This window comes from Trichosurus vulpecula, chromosome 4, assembly GCF_011100635.1.
Source record: "Trichosurus vulpecula isolate mTriVul1 chromosome 4, mTriVul1.pri, whole genome shotgun sequence".
Taxonomy (NCBI): Eukaryota; Metazoa; Chordata; class Mammalia; order Diprotodontia; family Phalangeridae; genus Trichosurus; species Trichosurus vulpecula.
In genome coordinates this window covers 130,283,866-130,309,225 of record NC_050576.1, presented here as the reverse complement: position 1 = coordinate 130,309,225, position 25,360 = coordinate 130,283,866, and the positions used below count along the sequence as shown (strand labels likewise).

General features: G+C 37.5%; 1 protein-coding gene across 1 annotated transcript in view; it reads right to left on the bottom strand.

Moving 5' to 3' along the window:
- The window catches only part of DNAH14 (dynein axonemal heavy chain 14), a 377,809-nt gene that overhangs the window by 53,814 nt on the left and 298,635 nt on the right, over nucleotides 1-25,360 (bottom strand). The window contains exons 64-70 of the mRNA XM_036755542.1: nucleotides 24,848-24,979; nucleotides 14,103-14,198; nucleotides 13,037-13,177; nucleotides 6,283-6,498; nucleotides 4,641-4,871; nucleotides 4,143-4,264; nucleotides 2,283-2,527 (exon numbers count right to left, since the gene is read on the bottom strand). Coding sequence (XP_036611437.1) covers nucleotides 2,283-2,527; nucleotides 4,143-4,264; nucleotides 4,641-4,871; nucleotides 6,283-6,498; nucleotides 13,037-13,177; nucleotides 14,103-14,198; nucleotides 24,848-24,979 — 1,183 coding nt within the window. The remainder of the gene's footprint in view (nucleotides 1-2,282; nucleotides 2,528-4,142; nucleotides 4,265-4,640; nucleotides 4,872-6,282; nucleotides 6,499-13,036; nucleotides 13,178-14,102; nucleotides 14,199-24,847; nucleotides 24,980-25,360) is intronic.

The window sequence follows — 25,360 nt, the reverse complement described above, 5'->3', positions numbered from 1 at the left end:
AGAAAAGCAAGAAACTTGGAAAAAAAAGTTAGAGCAAATTTCTCTGATATTTCTCAAATATATAGAGAACGGATACCCATCAATTGGGGAATGGCTGAACAAGTTGTGCTATATGATTATAATGAAATATTACTGTGCTATAAAAAATGATGGGCAGGCTGATTCCAGAAAAACCTGGAAAGACTTATATGAACTGATGCAAAGTGAATTGAGCAGAACCAGGAGAACATTGTACACAATAACAAACAATAAAATATGAAGATCAATTGTGAATGACTCAGCTATTTTCAGCAATACGATGATACAAGACAATTCCAGAGGACTCATGATGAAAAATGCTATCCACCTCTAGAGAAAGTACTGATGGAATTTGCATGTAGATTAAGAAATACTATTTCTCACTTTCTGAATTTTCTTTTTTGTGTTTTTTTTTTCCTTTTGAGTCTGTGTCTTCTTTCACAACATGACTAATATGGTCATATGTTCTGCATGATTGAACATGCGTGACCTATATCAAAATGCTTACCATTTCAGGGAGGGGGAGGTGAAGGAAAGAAAGACAATTTGGAACTCAAAATTAAAAAAACAAACAATGTTAAAAATTGTCTTTACGTGTATCTGGGGAAAAACAAAATATTAAAAATTAAAGAATATAGTAAAAATATAAAAAAAAAGAGTACCGAGCCAAATGACAAAAACTAGAGCCATTCTCCAATTAATAAAAAGTTGAAGGATATGTACAGGTAGTTTTCAGAGAAAGAAGTCAAAGCTATCAATAATCATATGAAAAATTACTAATTACTAATAGTTAGAGAAATGCAAATTAAAACAACTCTGAGGTACCACTTAACACCTAGCAGATTGGCTAAGAGGATAGAAAAGAAAAATGACAAATGTTGGAGAGGATGTGGAAAAATAGGCACATTAATGCATTGTTCTTGGAGCTGTGAACTAGTGCAACCATTCTGGAGAACAATTTGGAACCTATGCACAAAGGGCTATAAAACTGTATACACCCTTCCACCCACCAAAAGTGCTACAAGGTCAGTACCCCAAAGAGATTAAATAAAAAGGAAGAGGACTCACATATAAAAAATATTTATAGTATTTTTTTGTGGTAGCAAAGAAATGGAAACTGAGGGGATTTCTATCATTTGGGGAGTGACTAATCAAGTTATGGCATATGCATGTGATGGAATATTATTGTACTGTAAGATATGATGAAGGGGATGGTGTCAGAAAAAACCTGTGAAGACATAGCACAGGGATATTTTCCTTGCTCCCCTCTGCCTCCCTTCTCCTTAGGTGGGATCTGGGTTATATAATTTTGGAATGGAGAGCCTCATTTTTTGCTAACATTTATCTCAAAGACAATAGGAGGAAACAACACGGGGTTTTGAAATGGTGGCTCAGTAGGATTCACTGTATACTGACAGGACAGGGGGCACCTCTCAGAAGGCCACAGGGATGCCAAGCCAACCCAGACCGGGTCCTGGGAAGGATAGGGCTGAGTTTATTATGCGGATGGTGTTTGATGGCTACTGAGGTCATTGCAGACCAAATTGCAAATGATCCCTCAGACTTTCCTCACGTGTCCTCATTAGGAAGAGAGAAGAGGAACAAATTCCACCTTCCCCAGGGGGAATGTGGGGTGGGTAAGCAGGAAGCCCCCCTCCCTAAGGGCTAGTTCTGACTCATTCCTCTCTGGGTCTAACATCTATACAGCACTTCCTATGTGCCAGGCATTTTACAATTATTATCTCATTAGATCCTCTGGGAGGTAGGTGTTATTATCATTTAGATGGTATCTAATGCTCCAGGCACTTCACACTAAACACTACAAATCTTATCTCATTTTATCCTCTTAATAATCCTAGTGACTAGATGCTATTAATGTCTCCATTTGACAAATAAAGAAACTGTGGCAAACTGAGGTTAACTGACTTGCCTAGGGACACACAGCTAGTAAGCTTTTGAGGCTGGATTTGAACTCAAGTCTTCCTGACTCCAGGTCCATAGATCTATCCACTGTGTCAACTAGCTGCCCCCAGCTCAAAGCTCAAAGAGGGGCTTCCAAGCTATTGAGGAAACTGAGAAGAAAACTAGGGCAATGGTCCAATAAAGGGCTGGTTTCACATATACTAATTAACTTAGCTACTTTATAAAACTAAATCTACCACACTTCGCCAAAAATATAGAAGGTGATACCTCCAGTCTTTTTTTTTCTGTCTTATCTCTAAGTGTTCAAGGCCCTCGTAATTCCAGAAAACGTCTGGCCTTACCTTGTGATTTTTGCAATAAACTCAATGATTTTTCCTCTAGTTCTCGGAGGGTTAAAAGGTCAGCAGAAATGTTCTCTAACAACTCATAGCGCTGGTCCTCTAGGTGAGGGACTTCATGAACCACAACAGTGGACAAGAGCTGGTCCTGCAAACCTTGGAATGTTGTTGTGAAGTTGATCATGGTAACGTAATTATAAACTGATGGAAGAAAATGTGGGTTGCCTAGTTCTGTCGTTACATATAACCTGGAATACGTAAAGGGTATTTCAGTTGTATGCTGAATATAGAGAGAAGTAACAAAACTATTTTTTTTCTGCAAATATCTTAACTAGAAAAAAATTCATGATTAGCTTTTGTCTTGTAGAAGAACAATTTCACAACATAAATATTTGAATGAATAAATGATTGAATGAATCTGCTATTTTAGGTTGATCATGGAACTCAAAACTGTCCATCTATTGTGTTTGTGTGTGTGAGTGTTGGAGTATGTATGTGTAGGTAGCCACGCATTGTATTAAACGTTGGATATGGCTTTAGCATACTTCAAAAATTTACTCAATATAATTTTTAGGCTGCCCACAGCCTAAGCATGTGTGGCTGGATGGTATTTCTCTATAATTAAAATTTTTCACACCTTGAACAAAATGAACTTTCGTGCTCCTCAATCCCCTGAGAGTACATCCAACTTGTTGGAATAGCTTCCCTGCCCCTTATTTCAGTAATCCAAAGTAATTTATAGCTTGACCCAGACGTGACAATAAAGTAGGCTGTGGGGAATCACCACACTCTTGGCCTGACTTTGAATAAAGATGTTAAAGATATCTACACCTTTATTATGAAATTAAGTCACAATGGAGTATGGGAGTTTCACCATATTTTCATCTGCTCTGAGATACAGAATAAAACTTGTCATTTTTCAGTTGTGCTGAAATATTTGTGACCCCTTTGGGGGTTTTCTTGGCAAAGGTACTGGAGTGTTTTGCCATTTCTTTCTCTAGCTCATTTTACAGATGAGGAAACTGAGGCAGACAGGGTTAAGTGACTTGCCCAGGGTCACATAGCTACTCAGTGTCTGAGGCCAGATTTGAACCGAGGAAGATGAGTCTTCCTGACTCCAAACCTGGCTCTCTATCCACCGAGCCACCTAGCTATCCCAAAGTAAAACTAGTCTGAAATTATTTCATTATTTGTATAGACAGCATCATTAGTCTTGACACGATAATAGATATGTCAAAAACATTTTGATGGACCATTACTAAATCAAGTACCCTAATGAACAAAACAATTTCTTTCTTGTAAATTGTACAGTGTGGTATGATGGGACTCATGAAGGAATTAGAGTTAAGAGACTTGAGTTTGAATTCTACCTCAGATACTTACTGGCTTTATGGCTGATCATCGGCAAGCCATTTATCCTCTCAATTTCCTCACCTGTGAAACGGGTATCACGATACTGATCCTCCCTCCCTCCCAGGGTTATTTTGAGGAAAGTACTTTACAAACCTTAAAGAACTATATAAATGATAACTGTTACCATAGCTAGATGTTAGGAGATTGGGATAACACAAAAATGAGGTACACTTTTTATATATTTAAAACAACTGATCTTTTAAATAATTGCTTTAAAGATGGATTCCTCTATTTAAAGAAATCTTGTTCTAAAGGTACAGAATGCTGGTCTCAGCACTGGTTGATGGTTGTTGGCAATGGAGAGAAAATGCATTCGAAAACAAAACTCTTATTTCCCCAGAAGTGGAAGCGTCTGTATCAAGCTGAAACATAGGGGCATGAGTTTAATTACTGAACTTTTCTCTAACAATTAAGTGATTTCTTGTTTAAGTGGAATAGGAGGCATAGTACCTGAAGTTGTTGTTGTATTCAATCTCGTTTTCGTCTATCTTGACAAAAAATTGTCCTCTTTTCTGATAGATCTCCTTTTTTAAGATGGATTTTAAACTTGGATCTAATGTTTCAGGAAGATTCTGGAAAAAAACCCCAGCAGAAGTAACTTGCAAAATCGATATCACAAGGAACAAATATGTCAAAAGAACATTACAGTTTTTTTAAATTTATTTTTCACTTTTTCTAGCTTGTCATATTAAAAATGTGTTTTGACAAGTTTGGCTCAGGAAAAGCAATTGGAATGGGCTGAGACCAAAGAGCCTCACTTTATAGGCCGTTCTGAGGAAATTGACAGTTCGAATGCAACAAACTGGGTTAAACTCCCCTTTTTTCTAACGTGTATTTTCTTCCCTGTCAAAGTTACACCTCCTATCTTATTTAATAGCACCCAGTATGTTGTCGGTACCCATGAGATCTCTGTGAACAGTATTGGGTAAGGCACTGTTGTCCAAATACCTTTAAAAGAACACATCCTCCAGTTTTCATAGCATTTTCAATTACTTTAACATAATTAGTTTCACCAACATTAAGCTCCTGCAGTCTGCCACCTTCCATCTGACGCAGCCAATTGTAGGCTTGTTTATGCGGATCAATTAGCAGAGGCCACATTAGTCCATTCTTAACCAAGATGGCATTTTCTGTTGAATACTGACCAAGGGGCAAACCTTGATTATGCCACTGGCGCATCTGGAATGAAAATATTAGTATTTTCAATATGTTACAAGCTTTTTTCATAATTTTTAGAATTCTTCACATAGAGGTTTGATTTGCTTCAAAAACAAACGTTTTTTAAAAAGTTGTGTGCAAACCAAATTTGTTTATCAAATTACTTTAAAATGTACCAGGGAAGTTTTCTATTTGAAAGACCTTTGAGGCCAGGATATCTGGAAATGCATTCCTTTTTGTAATGTGAGTACTTCCTTTAGTATTTCAAGGATTTGTGATTTCATTGCTATGCACAGTTGCTTCACTAATGCAGACCACAATCTCCTCCATGCTTGAACCAAGAGTTTAATGAATGGCCAAATAAAATCCATCAGCTGGTGGTCACCACTGCGGTGAGGAGCCTCTCTGGATGTATTTAGTCCCTATTTAGCCGGATTTAGCTGGTTCCTACATAACAGACTTAGAGTCTATCATCATGCTCATACATTAATTGATTAACTGATGGATCAGACATCCATACTTGAAGCCTTGCTAGCCTGGTGGTAGTGGCAGAGTTGGCACTCTACTGGTATAGCCTTTGAGAATCCAGGGTCACAACTATTGCCATAAGGAGGCACTTGAGACACATGTCCCCCAGTAGGGGGAACATGTGAATTATATTTTGTATTATCAAGGGCATATGGGAAAGTCTTGGTTGGTGAAATCTAACCAAATGTGTGCACCTGCGGCTCACTCTAGGTCAGTGTCTTCTCCATATCACAGTCAGGACAGATTTTAGAAAATTAACACGGAATAACAGAGTAGGTAGGGTTCTGTGTTGTCAGGTAGGTCAGGCACCACATTTCTATGATTTCTATGAAATCAGAGTTGATTTTTTAACTCCAGAAAATTAATAGTAATCAGTACCTGCTATAGGGAACTGAGTCCGTGGTTTGGATATCCATTTTGACTGGGTAATTAGCCAGTAGTCTCTCAAATAAATTTTGAATTATTCCAAATCAAGAAAACAAATCACATTAAAAAATAATACCACATTGCTAGATACATAACAGATACTCAATAAATTTAGATTTACTGATTGAACTGCTGAGTGTAAGAGGCATGTATTTAATTTTATGCCTAAAAATAGTCCCTGGAACTGAATGAAATCTGAAAATTTTAGTCAACACTCAGACAAAACTGAAAGCATTCATAGAATGCAGAAAATAAATGGCTTCCATATCACTAGGATAGGGTGATGAGAGGATGGTAGAAAGAAAATGGTGCAAATAAGACCAAGTCTGAAGAGAAGTTATGATTGTGACATTAAAGCTCAAATTTCAACCAAATGTTCCCAATTTGACTTCTGGAAAACCCAGAACCCAGCAATATCATCATTATAGGAAATATGCCCAAAAGGTATATTGCCTATTCAGCTGTAAAATATAAATACCTCATGCTGGTTTCCCATGACGTCAATTAAAGAAAAGTTGGCAGATTTACAAATGTTATTTTCTGTACAGAGCTTTTCCCATTCGTTTACAATTAACTGGCGGTATTCAGTTGGGAACACTCCACTGTAGACGATGCATGCTGCTGAAATAAGTATATCACCCATAATTCCTTCCAACCGTTGGTCTAGTGAGTTCACTGTTTCTTCCCATCGATTCTTAATGCCAAAAGAAAAGAAAAAAAATGAATAGCAATTCACAATTGAAAAGCTACTATTGTGCATTTTTAAAAATGAGAAAGTTATCTTTAAATTCTATCATTTCCATCATTCTACCATGCTGAAAAAGTAAAAGGTGAAGTTCTTATCCTGGCTCCACTGCTAACTAGTCACTTTACTTATGTGTATCTTAGTTTACTCATCTTAAAGAGGAAGGGTTTGTTTAGATACTCTTTAAGCTCATTTCTATCTCTAAAATTCTATGATTCCCATGCTGCCAAGGCATACCTAGCTCTCCAACTCAATGATTTCCAATTTCCTGATTGTTACACTATTATTTTTATTGTTATTTTTATTTTATGACAAGGAGACCTACCAATGTCAAAATAATGGGAACCTCATAGGGAAATAAAACTTTATCTTAAAATTCATGTTAGAAAAGGAGAGAAAAACTAGACATCTTGATGGGGACCATAGATTTTATGAAAAGCAGATACAATTTCAAAGTAATGACAAATATGTCTAAAAAGATCAAGGTGTATACACAGGAAACCCATTAACCAATCCAAATTATTTATATATGTGTGTGTATACACATACACATATACATATACACATATAATGAAAGGAAGGCAGGAAAAGGAGTACTGATACAAAAGAGATGGATGATCCTGCAAATAATAATGCTCTAATGACACTATTAAAACTCAGAATGAAAAGATACTGATATTTTCAGCTATTTTGTGGGCAAGAGGAGGATTAGAGAAGGAACAAGACTGTTTGGGGTGGATGAGAAAATGACAAATGAAAATGGAGAGAAGACAGTCAGTGCTAATTTTACCTCTGTTTCTTTGCCATGAAAAATGATTTTTGGACTGGGACGGTTAGAACAAAAAAGCTTAGCAGTGACTTAAAATCCAATATAAATAAGGAGAAAATCAATGAACACCTAGTGATCCTTAATGAGTCAAGCCCAGATGAACTACATCCAGGTGTCCACTGTCAATGATTTTTTTTTTCCAAACAAAAACCTGACATCTTTTACTCTTAGTTAAAAAGGCAGCTAGACTAGATCCAGATCCCCATCCCAGAATGCTTGTGAAAGGCCTAAGCCTCTGCATGCCCCCATCTGCCCTGCCAACTGAGCTAGCAAAAAAGCAGGGAGGGGTACCAGGGGTCCCAGAGATGATCTTTCAAGGATATGGAGGACAAAGATGATACCTCAGGACTCTGTAAGGACAAACAAACATCCTACTTTTCAAGAAAGGAAAGAGAATATAGTCTGCAAAGTATAGAATTTTAAGCCTGACTTCAATTCCTTGCAAAATTATTGAATATATTACATTAAAAGGATAGTTTATTGGGTGGAACCAAGATAGTGGAGTAGAAGCAGGGACTTGCTTGAGGTCTCCCCCAAATCCCTCCAAATACCTGTAAAAATGACTCTAAACAAATTCCAGAGCAGCAGAACCCACAAAATGACAGAGTGAAACAAATTTCCAGCCCAAGAAACCTGAAAGGTCAGCAAGAAAAGTCTGTTACAACAGTCTGAGAGAGGAGTGCAGTCCAGTGTGGGACACACCATCACAGACGGGGCCCCAGCAAACTTGAAGCAGGCCTCAGGGGACTGAATCACTGGCAGCTGTGGCAGTTTCCAGACTTCTCAACCCACAAATGCCAAAGACAACTTAAAAGGTCAGTAGGAAAGGTCCGTCGGACCTGGGTAGAGAGGAGCACTGTCTGGCCCCAGCCCCTGCGTGGTGGTGGTGGTGGTGGCAACAGCAGTGGCTGCTTCCACAGCTCTCAGTCCATAGATGGTGGGGGAATTGAGCTGCTAATCAGAGGGAGCATGTGGGGCTTTCTTTGCTGCCACTGAGGCAGGATTCTCTTGCTTTGCCCATGCTTGGATCTGGGTCATAGTTCTGGGTCACAGTCCTGGGACAAGGAGGAGCGCTGGTGTGGCAGAGATTGTGATGGTGGTGGAGAGGGAATCCTCCTCACAGTTCCAAGGAAGAAAAGAGTGCTTGTGGTCACTCACAGAACAAAGCACAGGCCAGGAGAGTAGTAAATACCTTTCCTTTGATCATACTACTTTAGAAGAACTGAAAATTTACAGATCCTTAGAAGTATCTCTGAAAACAACTGCACAAAATCCCTGAAGCTTGGGACAGTATACCCTCCACACTACCTACTTTAACAAAGAGTTAAAAAGTCAAGTAATTGGCTGGGAAAAAGAGCAAACAGCGGAAAAAAACCAGAGTATAGAATCTTACTCTGGTGACAAGGAAGATAAAAACATACAACTAGAAGAAGACAACAAAGTCAAAGCTCTTGTATCCAAAGCCTCCAAGAAAAATATGAATTGGTTGCAAGCCATGGAAGAGCTCAAAAAGGATTTTGAAAATCAAGTAAGAAGTAGAGAAAAAATTGGGAAGAAAAATGAGAGTCATGCAAGAAAATAATGAAAAACAAGTCAACAGCTTGCTAAAGGAGACTTCCCAAAATAGTGAAGAAAATAACACCTTAAAAAATAGACTAACCCAAATGGCAAAAGAGGTACAAAAAGCCAACGAGGAGAAAAATGCCTTAAGCGGAATTGGCCAAATGGAAAAGGAAGTCTAAAAGCTCACTGAAGAAAATAATGCCTTAAAAATTAGAATAGAGCAAATGGAAGCTAATGACTCCATGAGAAATCAAGAAATTATAAAACAACACCAAAAGAAGGAAAAAAAATAGAAGACAAAGTGAAATATCTCATTGGGAAAACCCACTGACCTGGAAAATAGATGCAGGAGAGATAATTTAAAAATTATTAGACTACCTGGAAGCCATGATCAAAAAAAGGAGTTTAGACATCATCTTTCAAGAAATTATCAAGGAAAACTGCTCTAATATTCTAGAACCAGAGGGTATTATAGAAATTGAAAGGATCAACTGACCACCTCCTGAAAGAGATCCCAAAAGGAAAACTCCTAGGAATATAGTAGCCAAATTCCAGAGTTTCCGGGTCAAGGAGAAAATATTGCAAGGAGCCAGAAAGAAACAATTCAAATATTGTGGAAACACAATCAGGATAACACAAGATTTAGCAGCTTCTACGTTAAGGGATCAGAGGGCTTGGAATATGATATTCTGGAGGTCAAAGGACCTAGGATTAAAACCAAGAATCACCTACCTAGCAAAACTGAGTATAGTACTCCAGGGGAAAAATGGATATTCAATGAAAGAGAGGACTTTCAAGCATTCTTGTTGAAAAGACCAGAGCTGAATAGGAAATTTGACTTTCAAATACAAGAATCAAGAGAAGCATGAAAAGGTAAACAGGAAAGAGAAATCAAATGGACTTCTTGAAGTTGAACTGTTTACATTCCTACATGGAAAGGTGATATTTGTAACTCATGAGACCTTTCTCAGTATTAGGTTAGATGGAGGGAATACACACATATGTACATATACACATATATGCATACATATATACACACATATACATATACATACACACACACAGAGCGGAGAGCACAAGGTGAGTTAAATATAAAAGGATGATATCTAAAAAATAAAATTAAGGAAGGGGTGAGAGAGGAAAGTACTGGGAGAAGGAGAAAGGAGAGGTAAAATGGGGTAAATTATCTCACATAAAAGAGTCCAGAAAAAGCTTTTACAGTGGAGTGGAAGAGGGGGTAGATAAGAGGGAATGAGTGAACTTTACTTTCATTGGATTTGGCTTAAGGAGGGAATAACACACATACTCAGTTGGGCATGGAAATCTATCTTACCCTAAAGGAAAGTAGCGGGGGGGGGGGGGGGAAGGGATAAAAGAGGAGGGGGATGATAGAAGGGAGGGCAGATTGGAGGAGAGAGTAATCAGAAGCAAACATTTTTGAGGAGGGACAGGGTCAAAGGAGAAAATAGAATAAATGGGGAGCAGGATAGGATGGAGGGAAATATAGCTAGTCTTTCACAACATGACTATTATGGAAGTGTTTTGCATGACTATACACATATAACCTATATTGAATTGCTTGCCTTCTCAATGAGGGAGGGTGGGGAGGGAGGAAGGTAGAAAATGTGGAACTCAAGGTTTTAAAAACAAATGTTAAAAATTGTTTTTACATGCAACTGGGAAATAAAATATACAGTCAACGGCATATAGAAATCTATCTTGCCCTACAGGAAGATTGAAGGGAAGGGGAAAAGAGAAGGGGGGTGGTATCGATAGAAGGGAGGGCAGATTGGGAGAAGGGGTTATCAGAATGCATGCCATTTTGGGGTGGGGGGAGGAGAGAGATGGGGAAAAAATTTGGAACTCCAAATCTTGTGGAAGTGAAAGTTAAAAACTAAAAATAAATTAATTAATAAAAAGAAAAAAAAAGAAAGTCATTGGATGGAGTGAAATGACGTCAGATAGAAAGTCTATTCCACTAGGCCGGGAAACTTGGTCAAGCCTCCAGGCAGGGAAATTCTAGGAAATGTTTAATAAAAAAAAATATGCACAATGCTTTTGTTCATCGCTTTCTTAAGTCTAGATAATGCACAAAATGATATATTAAGCCATGGTATATAGTGTTTACTGATTTCTGAGGTGTAAATGCTCACATTAAAAATTTAACAATTGGCTCTTGAGAGTCTATATGAGCTGATGCCAGCACATTCCCCTCTTCAGAGATTATCTATAAGGTATTAAGCCAATTGAGAAAGGATAAAAATTCTAGCATTTGACTTCCTAAAAAGCACTTCTTAAACAACTCCATATGGGGTCATGTAACTGAATTTGGGAGTCTTGAAAAATTTGGCAACAGTAAAAGGTTTTTGAACATCCAGTGACCAAAATTCAATTCAAAATCAAATGCATAATGAATCAGAGGTGTTTCTGGCAGCTCTTGCCTGTGTTGCATTGCTCGACCTTTGCTTCTGAACATACAACATGTGCACTTTGAACTGTGCATGCCATCATGCCACACAATGCTGCCAGAAATACCTCAGCTCAGATTTGAGACTATTGTATGTTATGAATTGCAATGATTTTACTGTACATACAAAGTTTTCTGTTACAGAAATATAATAGTTTAATTACAGGAAATAAAGACTTTTAATGTTTTCCTACTGTAAAAATAAACAAGCACATCCATCTCACTAGTATGTAAATTTGCTTTCATTTTTAATAAATGGTAAAATTATATGTAAAAAAGGATAGTTTATGAATATTTAGAAGAGAAAGCAGCAATCACTAAGAGCCACTATGGATTCACTGATTACAGAACTTGGTAGACTAAGCACAGGACCAAGTACAGGAACAATCTTTTTTTGATAGGGTTATCAGATTGATAGATTGGGAAAATGCTTTTAATACAGTTTACTTAGATTTCAGTAAAGCATTTGTCAAAGTATCTCATGCTAACACTGTGGACAAAATGTAAATGTGTGGACTAAGTGCAGTTAGGTGGATTTAGAATTAGTTCAATGCCTGGAGCCAAACATGTCATTAATGGGGCAATGCCATTTGAAAGGATATCAAGGGGAGAGGAAGAGAGAAAGAAACGGGGCGGGGGAGGAGAGAGACAGGAAGAGGAGGAGGAAGGAGATAGTTCTCAGGGATCTATCCTTGGCCCTGAGTTGTTTAACATTTTTTATCAATTACTTTGATGAAAGTGATCAGATGGCACTTTAATAAATAGGCAGATGACATGAAACTGGGAGGGAGAGCTAGCATGTCGGACAACAGATTTAGGATTAAAAAAAAAAGACAACTGCATTTACTGATTAGCTTAATCTAACGAAATTTAATTCAGTATAAATAAGGACCTATATATAATAATGATAATAAAAATAGTTGAACATTTGCATAGCACATGTTTTGTATCAGTATGGTACAAAGCACTTTACAGATATTATCTTATTTGATTCTCATGAAAATTGTGGAAAATAGATTTTTATCCTCATTTTACAGATAGTGAAACTGTGGCAAACAGAGGCTACTTGCCCAGAGTCACACAGCTAGTAAGTGGGTGAGGCTGAATTTGAACTCTTCAGGCCCGGAATTCAATCCACTGTATTACCTAGGTATATACATACCACAGCCCCACATACCTACACATCTACATAAATATGTGTATAAATAGATGTAAGTTTGTTGTTGTTCAGTCATTTTCAGTGTGTCCGACTCTTTGGGACCCTATTTGGGGTTTTCTTGGGAAAGATCCTGGAGTGGTTTGCCATTAGTTATGAATGGCCCTAACCACTAAAAGCATGAATTAAACCACTAATCTTTTTAAATTCTGCTGGATCTTTTTTTTTTTTACATACAGTTTGATCAGGAATAGTTATGTAGACCACAAATCTTCTAAATTTAGTCTTACTGAGATTGGTTAGTGAATATAAGAAATCAGATGTGGTGAATCAGATGAGGTCAAATTTCCCCTAGAAGAGGAAAGTACCCCTTGAATTCTTCAGAGAAAGGATTCAATATGAGTTAAACCATAGTAAAAATAGTAAACTTTATGATCATGCTAATTCTGAAAAAAAAAAAGAACAGTAATACCCTCTCATCTTCTAGAGCTGTTAGTAAGATGGTGGCGCTATGTAAACGTTTCGTGGTCAGTTGTCTCCGATCTGCTAAGTATTCTTTTTCAGCAACAGTCTCATTGTACGCAAGCTGTAAAGCTTGAAGATGATCTTCGATCTGAAAGTCAGTGTAAATGAAAGATTAAAACATTTGATTCTCATTTTACTTAACAATTTCAACTTTTACTCATCTCCTAAGATCATGAACTTAGGGATGGAAGGGATCTGTGAGGTGATTCAGTCTAACTCTGTGATTTTATCAATGAGGAAACTGAAATTCAGGGAGTTTCGGTCATTTGTCCAAATTCACACAGTGGGTAGAAAACAGGCAAAGCTGAAATGTAAAGCCTTGTTCACTAGTCCATTGATTCAAAACCAAAAGCTCTTCCTACTTCGTAAGGCTCCCATTCCATTTTAAATAATGGTGGTCCTTATGGAAAGATGGATTCTAAGACCGAAGAAGGATTCATGTTGTAGTGATAAATTTTTCCTGTGCTGGAAGATAATAGATGAACAGGGTGGTGGAGTTCTGCTGGAGACAAGCTTTGTGACTAGCTATCCTATAGTCATGTGGGCATTCATCTTTCTACCAGCTTATTGGTTTGCTGTGAAGAGTTCCTAATTTGGAAACTACTGTGATGCTTCTCTTTATTTATGTATTTTATAAATAAATAAATAAATATGTATATATATATATATATATATATATATATACATATATATACACAAATATATACTTATACATACAAGAGAAAAAGTCCTGTGATGTTGAGCCCATTATAAAATAATATTTATCTGCATATATACCTTCTGTCCTATACCAGATTATAAATACTAAATGATCTATAAAACATCTTCAAATTATTATCGTATGATATGATTTAATATGATATGATTTGATGTCACAGTGATTCTTGTGAGGGATGTATGATGAAATGGTGAACTAAAAAATATTTAATTTTTCTTCCTGATATTTTTGCCTGGATAGTAAAGTTGTTGAAAGTTAAGGACAGAATAACAAAATAAACAAATAAGTTTCTTACCATTTCTAAACCCTTTTGTTTTTCTGCCAGCTTTTCTCGACCAAGCTGGAGTACTCTTTGAGCCTCTGCTACTTGGCGTTGCTTTGGTTGCAACATCTAGATAAAAAAGTCATAATATTTCCATATGAGTAAGGAATAATTATTAAATATTATTTTCATGACAAAAATTCCATTCGTATTTAAAATATATGTCAAAGTTGCCAGCCCTTATGATGGAACTGCTTGGACTAATGACTGCAGAATTGATTGATACATTTTATACTTGTACCATGTTCACATAAATTCAATTAATTACTGGTGTACAAATACGTTACTTATGCTCTCAACATATAGTCCAATATGTCCTTGTTATTGTTCAGTTGTGTCCAATTCATAGTGACCCCACTTGGGGTTTTCTTGGCAAAGACACTGGAATGTTTTGCCATTTCCTTCTCCAGCTCATTTTACAGATGAGGAAACTAAGGCAAGAGTGATTTGCCCATGGTCACATAGCTGTAAGTGTCTGAGATCAGATTTGAACTCTGCAACATGTGTCTTCCAGACTTCAGGCCCCACACTCTATCCATTGTGACACCTAACTGCCTCCAATATGTCTTACAGAGGGTTAATGAGGGAGAATTACCTTGTAAATGAAATGACTTATTATGAAGGAAAAAACAAACTTTCTGACAAAATGGATCAGTCTAGGCAAATTCTACTCTCTTGGGAACTAACAAGTAATGTTAATGGTGAAGTTCCAGTTTATTGGATTCAGTGGGAATTTGATTCTTTTCTAACCTCTTTGCAACAATGCAGAAAATTCACTCTCCTTTCAAACAGGAACATTAGGTTTGCCATCATTTGGTCACTTGGACAGCCTGAAATCACAGGTTCCTCTAGACTCAGGTGCATCCTTTGTTTGACTTTGCATCATCTAGTCTTGGTAGAAATTCACAGATGGTCTAGCTTTTCTTGGCTGAAGTTTATATTATTCCAGTGGTGATATTCTATGATATTTTCACATTTTAATATTGGCAGAAATAATATATAGTTATGCCAAAGGCTAACTGTGTAATCTTCAACAACAGGAAATATTACCACGCTCAGCTTTTTGCCCAGATTTTTCTTAATTGAAGAAGAAAGTAGTCTAGAAGTTTGCCCCTAAAAAGGGAATTATTTAACATGGACCTTCAGGGAGAAGAAATAATAGCTTTTCCTGTATTTAACTTTTAAAATATTTTATTGCCACTTTTTTGTTTTTGTATCACAGTTATTTTTCCAACCAAACCGAAACCCCTCCCCATGACAAAACCCCCTCCCCCCCCCCAAAAAAACCCCAAACCAAAAACCAATTGGGCAACAATATCCAACAAGTTGATTATATCTGACAATGTCTATAATATTTTGTTCTAGTATTATCTGACCTCATTGCCATGAGGAAAAGGATATGTTTTATTATCCTTTATTATTCATTTGATTTTTCATTACTCAGAGATCAACTTCTTTTTAGTGATCCCTTAATTTACATTGTTGTAATTGCTGTGTAAATTGTTCTCTTGGTTTTACTTATTTCATGCCACATCAGTTCATATAAATCTTCCTCTGTTCTAAGAATTCCTGACAATTGTTATTTCTTTCTTGACAAAAATATTTGATTATGTTTATATACCATAATCTTTTTAGCCATTCCCCAGTAGATGGGCTGCTACTTTGTTTCCAGTTATTTACTATCACAAAGAGCAATGAATATTTTGATATGTATTGGGCGCTCAAGTCTATATTTGGTCTCTCTGGGGTATATACCCAGCAGTGGAATTGTGGGTAAAAGGGCATGGATAATTAATTATCATTTTTTAGGTTTAATTCCAAAATGAAATAGACAATCATTGGACTATTTCACAGCTAAGATCAATTGTGAATCAGCATGCCTTTCTTCTTGTAGCACCTCCAGTAATTACTTTTCCATTTTTACCAGTTTTCATGGAGGCAAAAGTGTATCTACTTTTTTTTAAAGCCTCAGAATCAATCAGATGCAACTTATTCGAATTAATATCCAATCTCGGATTCTATTCTGCTTAGATATTGCTTTTACTCTTTACAAAGAACATAATCAGAAAGCACCCCCCCTGCCAAAAAAACCCCAGATAATAGTATCCATGTTTCCTGCTAAGAACTTATAGAAATATAAGCATTCCATTTACTTTGGTCGCTGTTTAACTTTCAGTAAGAAGCAAACAATAGATAGCGACCCATCCTGCTAATTTTCCATGTTGTCTGCAAAGTATGATTCCCATACGTGGCTGTAACATGTAAACCATTCCACTTCATATTTCAGATGAATCTTTTAAAATATTCGCTTTGACATCATACAGTTGTGACTTGGTGACCTTATCACCTTCCATGGGTTTAATCATCTTCTGTATGCCACTAATACCCAGGTCCTCGTAACTAGACCTGGCTTGTCTCTCTTAAGCCGTCTCTCATCACCAACTGTCTACTGGACATTTCAAAGCAGATGTCCCACAGACATCTAAGACTCAAAATGTCTAAGACTGAATTATTTTTCCCCAAACTTACCCTTCTTCAGGACTTCCTGATCTATCCTTCCAATCACCTAGGTTGCCAGTCACCATCGCCTTCATGCTCTCACTCTTTATCTCCAATTAGTCACCAAGTCATGTCAAGTTTATTTCCACATCTCTCAGTCTGTCTTCTTTCTATTCACACAACAACCCTACTAGTTTAGGCCCTCAGTGCCTCTGGCTTGGATTATGCTATAAGAGTCTCCTAATTGCTTTCGCTGCCTCAAATCTCTCCAATTCGTTCTCTACAAGCTGTCATAGTGATCTTCCTAAAGCTCAGATTTGACTGTGTTACTCTTTTGCTCAACAAAATCCCTACTGTCTCTAGAATTAAGTACAAACTCTTCTGTTGGTTACTAATGGTATTTTATAACCTGTCTCCAATCTATCCTTCTTGCCATATTACACATTATTCCCTTTTGGTACCCTATGGTCCAATCAATCAACATTTATTAAGCACTTACTATATACCAGGCACTGTGCTAAGTGCTGAGAATACAAAGAGATGCAAAAGACAGTTCTGCCCCTCAAGGAACTCACAATCTAATGAGGGAGACCATACGCAAACAAATCTCTACAAAGGAAGCTATATACAGGTTGACTACATACAGGACAAATAAGAAATAATTAACAGAGGGAAGGCCTTGGAATCAAGAGGGGTGGTGAAGGCTTCCTATGGAAGGTGTGATGGAACTTAAAGGGAGCCAGGAGGTCAGTAGTTAGAGGGGAGGAGGGACAGTATGCCAGGCATGGGGGACAGCCAGAGAGAATGCCTTTGAATGTATTTGAGAGATGGAGTGCCTTGTTCCTGCAACAACTAGGAGGCCAGTGTCATTGGATCAAAAAGTATGCGTCAGAAAGCAAGGTGTAAGAAGAGTGGAAAAGGAGGGGGAAGCTAGGCTATGAAGGACTCTGAATACCAACAGAATATTTTGCATTCGGTCCTGAAGGCAATAGGGAGCCAATGGAGTTTATTGAGTTGGGGGGGGGGCACGTTAGTGGCTAAATGGAGGACAGATTGGAGCAGGGAGAGCCTTGAGGCTGGTCTTCTTGCTGTTCCTCACATATTACATTTCATCTTTCTCCTCTGGGCCTTTTAATGGGCAGTTTGCCTTTCCTGAAATGCTTCCTTCAAAACCCCCTTTATGACAGAAAACCTTTCCTGACTCCCTTCCCACACTCCAAGCTTCTAATTCCTCCTCCTCCCTTGTTACATTTATATTGCATATATTTTGTACATACTTATCTATGTGCCTTGCCATGTCTTCCCCTACAGAATGTAAGGTACTTGATGGCAGATTGTTTTATTTTGGTCTTTTTATTTTTAGCATCTAACACAGCACCTGGCACATAGTAGGTACTTAAGAAAAATTTGAGTTGATTCACTCAGTACAGTTTCTTAGTGATATAACTGGCTCAAAACAAAAGAAATATGAAGGTAGGCTGAAACTTAAAATATTCTCATCTCAAAACAAATGTGATTAGTAAAGACTTGGTAATTAGTTCCTAACTGCTTTTCTTATGCCTTTCCAAAATAGATGCTTGATGAAAGCTTTTGATGATGATACAACTCCCTGTTGCTTCATTCCACATATCCCTTTTCAACTGAGACTACTGAAGCATAGTGATTCCTACATCAATGGCTTAATAAGCTTATTCTCTAGCAAAGGAACTATAATATAGCTGTGAAATCTGGTCCTAGGTATATGCTAAATAGGAACATAAATATCATTTAAACAAGTGTGGGGAGAAGATGGGAAATTCCTAAGTGGGGTGAAAATAAAAATTCAGGATATAGGACTTACATTGTGATTCTTTGTTTTGCTGTCTATTAAGGAAAAAATTCTGTTTTGCCAGAAGAAAGGCAAGTGATTATTCTAAACATTTTTTCTGTTAAATTCCTATTCAACTGTTGCATATGGTTAATTAACTCATTTATAGAACATCTAAGAATTGTTTTTTTGTTTGTTTAAAACTTTTTTTTTCAGTTATGAAGCATTTATTTTTTTTCCTCTTCCCACATTCCCCCTCCTACTGGAAAGAGATAAAGAAAGGTGAAGGTCAATGGAGGAACAAACAGTGATTATTGTCATTAGAGTATACCACCAAACACTTGGAAAGAATGAGGAACTCGACGAGCAATCTGGGATGAAAGTAGGGCATAAAGACATGACACAGTATCGATGGACTTCAATTATACAAAGATCTGCTAGAGCTCTTTGGCAAAAGCAGATCAGCTAAGAACTTCTGGATTTGCCTTAATTTCACCTTTCAAAAGACATAGGAACCAAATAAGAACAAATTCTATCTATATCTTATCGTGACTAACAGGGACAAACTGGTCTCTGGGATAGAAATGATGGGAACCCTGTGGGGGAAGTAACTACTACCTCCTAGAATTTGTGATAGAGGAGAGGAAAGCCAGATATAGCCCTAGGTGTTGGGAAAACAATTTTTAAAATTTTAAAGGATTCAAAGGAAGTATAGATAGGATTCCATCCACCAAAATTCCATAGGGGAAGTCAGCCTAGTAGGGATGGGAGATGTTCAAGAATGCAATTCTTAAGTCACAAAGAAAAAAATTCCTATGAGGAAGAAAAATGGAATTTGTCTGAAGAGAAAAATATTAATGTACAAAGGACTCATTAACCAACTTAGATTTAAAAAAGTCCACAGAAGATGGAAACAAGGTCACAAAAAAGGATGAACATGAAAGAGTGACAGAATGAGCTAAGGTGGTGAGGGAAGCTAAGAACAATAATCAAAAAGGATTTTTAAAAAAAAGCAATATTGGGAACATAGTGGAAAACAGACCGGCACCCAGCTGAACTCTCCTAACATTTCCCTTCAAAAAACCTTCAAAATAACACCTCAAGTTAAATTGTGCAGCAGCAAAGTCAACAAACAGTCAGAGAGAGGCATTTTTTCTCCAGCCTAAGACAGCTTAGGAAGTCCAAAGAGGAGGTCTTTAACACGAGGGTGGGTATAGGTCCAGCAAATGGTATGAGCATCAGCTGTGGGCCTTGAAGGCTGCCATGAGAGCAACAGCAGCAGCAGCAGCTTTAGGAGCTCTCAGCCTAGGGATGGTAAAAGGTCAGACAGCTGGTCAGGAAGAGATAAAAGAGACCCTTTGCTAGCCCTGAGTGCAGCTGGCAGTTAACTGGCAACTCTATTGCTCATAAGCGGTTCTGAGTGACAGTTACAGGGCCAGGAGGAGTGCTAGAATTTGTGGCTGAAGGAGAGCAAGTAAAGAGCAGAGGGTAGACCAGGAAAGCACCACCTTGGATAACACCACCTTCCTCAGGATAACACCACCTTAGAAGCAGCACAAATGTGTAGACTCCCAGAACTAACACTAAGAACAGCAGCACAAAAAAAGCTTAAAGCTTGGCACAGTATCTTCCCACCCTACCAACCCACCCTCTTTAATATAAAGTTCAAAGTGAAGAAATAGGTTAGGAAAATGAGTGAACAACAACAAAAAGAACTTGACCATATAAAGCTACTACAGTGGTAGGGAAGATCAAGACATAAACATAGAAGAAGACATCAATTTCAAAACAGCTACAAGCAATGCCTCAAAGAAAAATGCTAATTGGACCTAAGGCCAGAAAAAATTCCTGAAAGAGTTAAAGAAAGAGATAAGAGTATTAGTGGAAAAATTGGAAAAAGAAATGAGAGTGATGCAAGAAAATTATGGAAAGAGAATTAACAACTTGGCAATAGAGGCACAAAAAAATACTGAAAAAAACACTTTAAAAAAGAGAATTGGCCTAATGGTACAAGAGGCACAAAAATTCACTGAAGAAAACAATTCCTTAAAAAGCAGAATTGGCCAAATGGAAAAAGGTGTACAAAAGCTCACTGAAGAAAATAACTCCTTAAAAATTATAATTGAGCAAATGAAAGCTAATGACTCAATGAGACATCAAGAAACAATAAAACAAAGTCAAAAGAATGAAAAAATAAAAGAAAATGTGAAATATCTCATCAGAAAAACAATTGACCCAGAAAAATAGATGGAGAGATAATTTAATAGTTATTGGACTACCTGAAAGCCACAATCAAAAAAGAGCCTAGACATCATATTTCAAGGAAAATTGCCCCAATATCTTAGTTACAAAGGGTAAAATAGAAAGAATCCACCAATCACCTAATGAATGAGATCCCAAAATGAAAACTCCTAGAATATTATAGCCAAATTCCTGAGCTCCCAGGAGAAAATATTGCAAGCGGCCAGAAAGAAGCAACTCAAATATTGGAGATACAGTTGAGATCACATAAGATTTAGCAGCTTATACATTAAAAAAGTGGAGGGCTTGGAATATGATATTCAGGAAGGCAAAGAAGCCAGGATTATAACAAGAATAACCCAGCAAAGCTGAGTAGAATCCTTCAGGAGAAAAATGGATATTTAATGAAATAGAAGACTTCCAAGCATACCTGATGAAAAGATCAGAGATGAATAGAAAATTTGACATTCAAACAGAAGGCACAAGAAAAGTATAACATGAAAGTAAACATGAACATAAACATAAATATGAATACAACATGAAGATAAACATGAAAGAGTAATCATAAGGTACTCAAAAAAGTTAAACTCTTTACATTCCAAATGGGAAGATAATAGATATAACTCCTAAGAACTCTATCACTATTAGGGCAGTTAGAAGCAGTATACATAGAGAGCATGGGTGTGAGTTGACTATGTAGGGATGAGAAAGAGGGATGCACTGGGAGAAGGAGGAAAGGAGAGGTAGAATGGGGAAAATTTTTTCACATAAAAGAGGAATGTTAGGAAGAGTTTTTATAGTAGGGGAAGGGAAGAATATATATACACCCACAGTTGGGTATAGGAATCTATCTTATACAATAGGGAAATAGGAGGGACAAGGGATAAGGGATATGGGGGGGTGATGATAAAAGGGAGGGAAGATTAAGGGAGGTAGTAGTCAGAAGAAAAATAGACTTCTGAGGAGGGACAGAATAAAAAGAGAGAGAGAAGGAGAAACAGTAAAAATAGGATGGAGGGAAATACACAGTTAGCAATCATAACTGTGAATGTGAAATGTGAGTTAAACTATAAAATGGAGGTAGATAGCAGAATGAATTAGAAACTAGAATCCAACAATATGTTGTTTACAAGAGACACACTTGAAACAGAAAGACAAATACAGGGTTAAAATAAAGGGCTAGAGCAGAGTTTATCATACTTCAGCTAAAATAAAAAAGGCAGGGGGTAGCAATCATGAATTTAGATAAAGCAAAAGCAAAAATTTTGATGTTGTTCAGTCATTTCAGTTGTGTCCAACTATTTGTGACCCCATTTGGCATTTTCTTGGCCAAGATACTAGAGAGGTTTGCTATTTCCTTCTCCAGATCATTTTATAGCTGAGGAAACTGAAGCAAACAGGGTCAAGTGACTTGCCCAGGGTCACACAGCTAGTAAATGTCTGAAACCAAATTTCAACTCAGGAAGATGAGTCTTCCTGGTTCCAGGCCCAACACTCTATCCACTGTGCCACCTAACTGCCCATAAAAGCAAAAGCTGACCTAACTAAAAGAGATAATCAGGGAAACTACATAAGTTTCTTTGATACAGGGCTCATTTCTCAAATATGTAGGGAACCGAGTCAAATTTATAAAAATAAGAGTCCTTCCCCAACTGCTAAATGGTCAAAGGATATGAACAGGCACTTTTCAGAAGAAGTCAAAGCTATCTACAGTCATGTGAAAAATATGCTCTAAATCACTATTGATCAGAGAATGGCAAATTAAAAACCCTAAAGTACAACCTCAAATCTTTCAGAAATGACAAATGCTGGAGGGGATGAGGGAAAATGGGTACATTAATGAATTGTTGATTGAGTAGTGAACTGGTCCAACAATTCTGGAGAACAATCTTGAATATGCCCCAAATGCTATAAAACTACACATCTAGCAATAACACTACTAGATCTGTATCCCAAAGAGATCGAAGAAAAGAAAAGGACCTATATGTACAGAAATATTTATAGCATCTCTTTTCATGGTGGCAAAGAATTGGAAACAAGGGGATGCTCATCAACTGGGGAATGGCTGAACAAACTATGGCATATGATTGTGATAGAGTGCTACTGCAATACAAGAAGTGATCAGAAAAACCTGACAAGACCTATATGAACTGATACAAAGTGAAGTGAGAAGAACCAGGAGATAGATCATTGTGCAGAGTAATAGCAATGTTGTAATGATGGTCAAATGTGAAAGACTTGGCTACTCTGGTCAATACAATGATCCAAGACAATTCCAAAGAACTTATGATGAAAAAATGCTATCCACCTCCAGAGACAGAACTGATGAACTCTGAGAGCAAATTGAGGTATAACTCTCTTAACTCTCTCTCTCCCTCTCCCTCTCCCTCTCCCTCTCCCTCTCTCTCTCTCTCTCTCTCTCTCTCTCTCTCTCTCTCTCTCTCTCTCTCTCCCCCTTCTTTCCTCCCTCCCTCCTTCTTCCTCCTTCTTTCTGACTGTTTTGGCTAATATGGAAATGTTTTCCCATGATTTCACATGTATAACTGATATTTTCTTTGCTTTCTCTGTGGGTGGGGGAGGAGTGAGAGAGGGAGAGAATATGGAACTCGAAATTTTAAAAAAAGAGTGATAAAAATAAATAAATAACAAATTGGAGGGGAGGGAAGTTATATTGGAAGATAAAGGAAGACCAAACTAAAGATAGATCTTAGAGTTGGGAGGGACCTCAGAGACCATCTCATGAAGCCTATACCCAGAAGGGATCCCCACTACAATATACCCAACAACTACGGACATCTTTGCTTGGGAGTGCAACAATAAAAACTGACAGGAAGAAGGCAGCTGCTCAGTCTTATTTTATTTCTATTTTTCTCACAGAAAACAGAAGAGGTACCACAAGACTGGAAAAGGAAAATATATTGTTTTTTTAAAAGGGTGAACAAGGATGGGAGAGGTAGAATTGGGCAAATTATCTTACATGAAGAGGTGAGAATGACCTTTTATAGTGGAGGGGAAGATAGGAGGATGGATGATGGGCATTGCTGCAACCTTACTCTCATCAGTATTGGCTCAAAGAGGGAATAATATGCACAATCAGTTGAATATAGAAATCTATCTTACCCAACAGGGAAATAGGAGGGGAGGAGATTAAGTAAAAGGGGTTGGGGGTGGGTGGGCACTGACATAAGGGAGGGCAGTTCCGGGGAGGTGGTAGACAGAAGCAAAACACTGATGAGGTGGGAAAGGGTGAAAACAGAGGACATACAGGGGGAAGAATAGGATGGAGGGAAATACACAGGTGGTAATCATAACTGTGAATGTGAATGGGATGAACTCTCCCACAAAACAGAAGCGGATACTAGAACAGATAAAAAACCAGAATCCTACAATATATTGCTTACAAGAAACACGCTTGAAGCAGAGAGACACATGCAGAGTAAAGGTAAGGGGCTGGAGCAGAATCTATTATGTCAGTTGAAGTGGAAACAAAAAGCAGCGGTAGCAATCTTGATCTTAAGACAAAGTAAAAGCAAAATAGATCTGACTAAAAGAGATCTAGTGATAAATAAGAGATTGACAATCTGAATTTTCCTTGCTGTTCATGACATATACAGAGGAAGGTCCTCAGTATACTAGGTAGGTCCTCTCTGGAGGAGTAAGGAAGGACCTGGAAAAGGAAGGAGCTGAGATGGAGGAGCCATACTGTTGAAATCATGGCTCTCTTGCAGTATCCTAGTGAGATAGGAGTATGGTTCTCATCACTTATACTATTGTATAGGGATTAGTGTTTCCTAAAAGGCAACAAAGCTGTCCTTGGGACCTAATTGACCCCTGGTAGCCTAGTGGCATAAAAGTCCCACCCATGTGGAATCAGAGCCCCACCACCCTAGCAGATGTCTGAAGATGATGTGAAGCACCAGATCCTGCCCTGCAGATTGCTATAATAAGAGCATTCACTAAAGAAAAGCTTCCATGTGGAGAAGTAGGTCACATGCAGAGAAGCTAAAGGCTTCTATGTCCTCGTTGCATATCCTTGTAACCTACCAAAATTGAACCTCAACTAACAAAGTGGTGGTGTTAGGTTCACCATAACACCAAGTATCCCTATATTATATTCACACTGGAGAAATAATGGCGATATACTTTGTCCTTTACAGATGGAAAGACATACCTTCCGTACTTCATGGTAGTTATTTAAAGCTATCACCCACTGGCACATGGAGCAACAGGCAACAGACACTTGAGAAATCTTTCTTGGGTTGAAATCAGGTAAACTTAAATATCTTCTCAGTCTTGCAAATGCCTAGAGGGAATAAAGACATATTATATGAAAAAAGTGTTCTGGACTTAACATATTGTTCCTGCATATGCATATAATAACTGCTCTTGTTATAGAAAAAAGGGATTTATCCTTTCCCCTATAGCAGACTCCTTGGCAAATACCTACATCCAAAAAGATGCTGGTGTTATGCTAAAACTATACAACGAAGAGCAAGAGCTTTGCCTTATATCATGTTCTGTTACTTGTTAGAGTTGCTTTGTTATAATTCCAGAGAATTATATATTAAAACACAGACATATAAATACACAACTAGGATATGTAATCTTAAAAAAACCAAATCAAATACAAACTTATTATTTGGGTGCAACAGTGATTCTCTAGCCTGGTCGATAGTCAGCTAAG